We start from the raw sequence: 5,138 nt of genomic DNA on the forward strand, positions 1-5,138 counted from the left end.
TGGATCAGACAATATCATAAATATGTTTCTTCTTCTTTTTTGTTTGATATTTTTTTCTTTTTTTCTTGGTTTTATTCCTCTCAAGAGAGTAAATAAAAAAATTTGAGAAAATAAAATAAGAAGGTGAAAATGAAGAAGAAAAAGATGAAAAAGAAGAAAAAGAAGCAGTAGAAGCAGTAGAAGATGAGGAGAAGGAGGAGAAAGAGTTTTGAATTGTGCAGGACAATGAGTTCAAATGTATAGATTCACTCAGAAATGAACCGAAATTACATAATGATTGCGACACAATTAACTCAGAAATAAACTGAAATTACATAACAATTACGATACAAACAAGATTGAATCATGAACGAAAATGCATCAAAAATCAATTTTGGATCAGATAACATCATCAACATGGAAAAAATTCAACAATAACAATAACAATAATGATGATGACGATAACGATAACGACGATAACTATAAGAAGAAGATAATGATAACGATAACGATAACGACGATAACTATAAGAAGAAGATAATGATAACGATAACGATGGTGATTATGATAATGTTGATGGAGGAGGAGGAGAAGAAAAAGGAAGGAGAAAAAGAAATTCAAAGGAAAAAAGAAAGAGGATATGATGAGGTGGTGGTAGTGTTGGTGATGACAATAACGAAAAAGAAGAAAAAGCGACGGCATTGTAATTAAAAATATTATCCACTTCCCATTAATAAGCAAGCTAGTTAAAAGCCACTATTGAGTGGCATCATTATCATTAATGAAGACTTGTCATCGTTTTAATTTGACGGCTGAATCAAACCATTAAAGAGAATAAATGCACTATGTCTTTCTCCTTTTTTATATATGTAATTACACCGCCAAAAAGATAAGATTGACCTCTTGCCTCATCACTCATGCTTCCCATCGGCACTCAAAGTTTCAAAAAAAGCTTCATTAACTCAAAATACTCTTCGGATGCTACACATACCCAAATTGTTTTTCACTTTCTATTAAACATAATTAAATTAATGCATGAAGAATGTTAGGGGTAATAAATTTTGTGATGTATAATTATTAATTATTTATTATTGATGTTTTTAATATTGTGAGATTTTATCTAATAGTGTGAGATTACTCACTTTTTTTTACTGGTTAAGTGCTGCCAGATTTTATGGAATTGTTTGGTAATCAAAGAAAATTAGTAAAAAATAGCCATAATTTGCCTTATTTAGTATTTATTAATTGTTACAACAATTAATGAATATTAAATAAGGCAAGTTCTGGTTGTATTTTTTATCTCTCTAACATTACCCAAAGTTTAATAAAACTACTGCGTCTTAAACTTTCTCTTAATACATATTCTTTCGTAAAAGCCCGTCAAGATTGTGTTTTGATAGTTAAAATGAATTAAATGATTTGAGATATTTGATTAAATTAATAATTTTATATGAAAATAATTATAATTTTTGTCTTATTTAAATTTTTGGAATAGATTATTAGAAATATAATTATTTATGTGTCTTTTTGTATCTATTTAAATTTGTGGAAGAAATAGTTTTATGAAATGGTATTAAAATTTCTATGATCAAAATATTTAGAATTTAATCATTGTTATCTCTCAAAAGAGAACAAAAAAATAGTATAAAATAAATAAAAAAAATCTATAAAAAAATTCAAACAAATTCAAAAAAACTCTTATTTAAAAGACGTGTTAAAAATATAATCATTTATATGTGTTCTCCTATTCGTTTAAATTTTTGGGAGAATTGTTTTACGACATAAACAAAAAATTTGATATATTTATATATGGAGCATAATTTTTGTGTTTTTTTTCTCTTTTAAATGAATTTTTCTTCCTATGTTTATATTTCAATCTTTAAAATAAAATTTAACATTACCAAAAAGACTAATAAACATTTAGTTTAATATTAAGAACAAGAAGTTATAACAAGAAGTTTTATTGATTCGAAAAAGATTTATTATTTTTATAACGTTATCCTTCAAAAACCAATTTTGATAAATTATTTTTAAAAAACAATAGTTTTACTAAACTCACCCTATATTATCTGATAAGAGAATATTTGGGATTTTGAAAAAAAAAAAAAAGCAAAAAAGCAAAAAACAAAAACTATAATTTCACAAGAGAAAAAATTAACAAGGTCGGTTAACCCAGCACTTCATACAGGCATTTGTTTCGTTTAAGTTTGATCTTTCTTTTACATTTATTTTTTTGAAAACTTTAGCCTTTCCTTATTATTTTATACTCTAAAATTGTATAGCAATGTCGTTCAACACATTTTATGAGTGACACATTCCAAATTCAACAGTAGGGGCCCAAACTTTTCATGCATAAATACCCACTAACTCTTCACCCTCTTCCCCCCAAAATTATACAACACATTACCTTTGTTATTATTGTTTCTCCCCAACACAAACATTATATAGACTTAATAGTTAATACATACATATATAACATAAATCACCTTTTTGATTCTCCTTTGTACCCAACAACTATCTTATAATCATGTGTAATCCCAAGCCATCTTCAGCATCCACATTTCTCTGTCCCACAAAAACAACCATCCTCATCACTCCCCATTCCAAAGTTGTCGATCATCTTCCAAGCAATGATCTTCATAGATGGCCAACTCCTAACGAGGTAAATTAAATTGAATACAAAGTTAAGAAAAACAGTAATGTAATGAACTTTAATAAGCATTTATATATTTTTGTGTGCATCAGGCTTTAGAAGAAATCAAAGAGATAGGAAAAATATCTGGACCAACAACAATGACAGGATTACTCTTATATTCAAGAGCTATGATCTCCATGGTTTTCCTTGGATACCTTGGAGAAATGGAGCTTGCAGGAGGCTCTCTGTCCATAGGCTTCGCCAACATCACCGGCTACTCTGTCATCTCCGGCTTAGCCATGGGCATGGAACCCATTTGCGGCCAAGCCTACGGCGCCAAGCAATGGAAGATTCTCGGCTTAACGCTTCAGCGCACGGTGCTCCTCCTCCTCTCAACTTCGCTTCCAATTTCATTCATGTGGATAAACATGAACAGGATCCTCTTGTGGTTTGGTCAAGATCATGAGATTTCTTCAATGGCGCAAAGATTCATTCTTTTTTGCATACCGGATCTCTTCTTGCTCTCACTTCTTCATCCATTGAGAATCTACCTCAGGACTCAGAGCATTACAATGCCCGTTACTTATTGCTCCGCCATCAGTGTTCTTCTCCATCTTCCTCTCAACTTCCTCCTTGTCGTTCACCTCAACATGGGTATTGCAGGTGCGCTCGCTACAAAACACCATAATTTATTGTTTTTGACTAATATTTTTAATTATTAATTCAATTTTTTTGTCGATATTTTTAAATATTATTGACTAATTATTGACCAAAATTTATATGAATAACTGATATAGTGATTGATTTTTTATATATACATTATTACCAAAAAAAAAATTTCAAGTCATATTAATACTAATAAAAAGTTTTAATATATATTTTGTATTTTGACATAAATTTTATAAGAATAAATAATTTAGTGGGTAATTGCAGAAAGATTAAACTTTAGAATCATACAAGAACATTGAATACTAACCAAAATTCGACAGGGGTGGCGACGGCGATGGTCTTAACGAATCTGAACCTCATTCTGTTCCTATCATCCTTCATCTACTTCTCCGGCGTGCATAGAGAGTCATGGGTGCGGCCAAGCATGGAGAGCCTAAAAGGCTGGTCTTCGCTGCTGGCGATGGCGATCCCGAGCTGCGCCTCTGTTTGCCTGGAATGGTGGTGGTACGAATTCATGATTATGCTGTGCGGCCACTTGGCTAACCCAAAAGCCACCATCGCCTCCATGGGAATCCTCATCCAAACAACATCACTCGTATATGTGTTCCCATCTTCTCTCAGCCTCGCCGTCTCCACCAGAGTTGGCAACGAGTTAGGCGCCAACCGGCCCCACAAGGCTCGCATTTGCATGTTGGTGTCCCTCTTCTGCGCCGCCGCCCTCGGCCTGGCCGCCATGGTTTTCAACTCCCTCATGAGACACCAGTGGGGAAGATTCTTCACTAATGACCCTCAGATTTTAGAGCTCACTTCCATAGTGCTGCCAATCGCGGGGCTTTGCGAACTTGGGAACTGTCCGCAGACCACTGGCTGCGGAGTTCTCAGGGGAAGCGCAAGGCCCTCAATTGGCGCAAACATTAACTTAGGATCATTTTATTTGGTCGGTATGCCTGTGGCTATTTTTTTCGGATTTGTTGCTAAAATGGGATTTGCTGGCTTGTGGCTTGGGTTACTTGCTGCGCAAGGCTCCTGTGTCGTTCTCATGATGCTTGTTCTGTATAGAACAGATTGGAATGTTGAAGTGCAAAGAGCCAAAGAACTCACAACCAAATCAGATTCAGAGTCTATTAATAATAATAACACCATCAACAACAACAACAAGAGTTGTTGTAGTGGTCATGGTGATGCTTGTCTTGAGGAGATTGTTATAACTAAAATTGATGATGATGGTGCTGATGATTTTCCAAAGATTTGTTCACTTGAAACAGATCCACTGCTCAGAACCACTACAAAACATACTGTGAATTAGTAAACTAGCTTTTTTTCTTTTTTATTTTAATTTTATTTGACCCACATTTTTTCTGTCTTCATTTAATGAAATGTACTGTGGTTTAGAAAAAAGAATTCCCTATTTTTCCTTTGTTCTTTTCTCCTTTATTATTTCTCTTTTTTTTTCCCACATTGTCCTAATAATAATAATAATACAATTGAGAGTGAAGGAGAGGACAAAAATGATTTGCTACCTAACTATGGTGATGTTCTTCTATAAGAGGGGAGAAAAAGGATTTTAAAAATTTCCAACCTTAAAGTGGAAAATTAATCTCATGTACCATGAGTTGTTTGTTTGCCTATAAAATTTAAGGGTTTATGTTTAAAGTTTTCAGTCATATTAAATTATAAATATTAGACTAAACTACCAAAAATATTTACGATAGATTGATTTGCTGACAATAATAATTATAGAAGATCATAACAACTAAAATGTCTATAATTCTTGAGTGTCGTTTGTCAAATATGACCAAATATTAGAAAAGTTTGTTAAACTATGTGATGTGTTCATGACCATTCTAATGTGGCA

At 32.7% G+C, this 5,138-nt stretch overlaps 1 protein-coding gene across 1 annotated transcript; it reads left to right on the forward strand.

The window, feature by feature from the left end:
- On the forward strand, positions 2,338–4,701 carry LOC107610072 (protein DETOXIFICATION 48-like). The gene is made up of 3 exons (XM_016312143.2): positions 2,338–2,641; positions 2,725–3,277; positions 3,604–4,701. The coding sequence occupies exons 1-3, from the start codon at positions 2,507–2,509 to the stop codon at positions 4,587–4,589; spliced, it is 1,674 nt and encodes a 557-aa protein (XP_016167629.1). The 5' UTR covers positions 2,338–2,506; the 3' UTR covers positions 4,590–4,701.

The sequence above is a fragment of the Arachis ipaensis genome, chromosome B07, assembly GCF_000816755.2.
Source record: "Arachis ipaensis cultivar K30076 chromosome B07, Araip1.1, whole genome shotgun sequence".
Taxonomy (NCBI): Eukaryota; Viridiplantae; Streptophyta; class Magnoliopsida; order Fabales; family Fabaceae; genus Arachis; species Arachis ipaensis.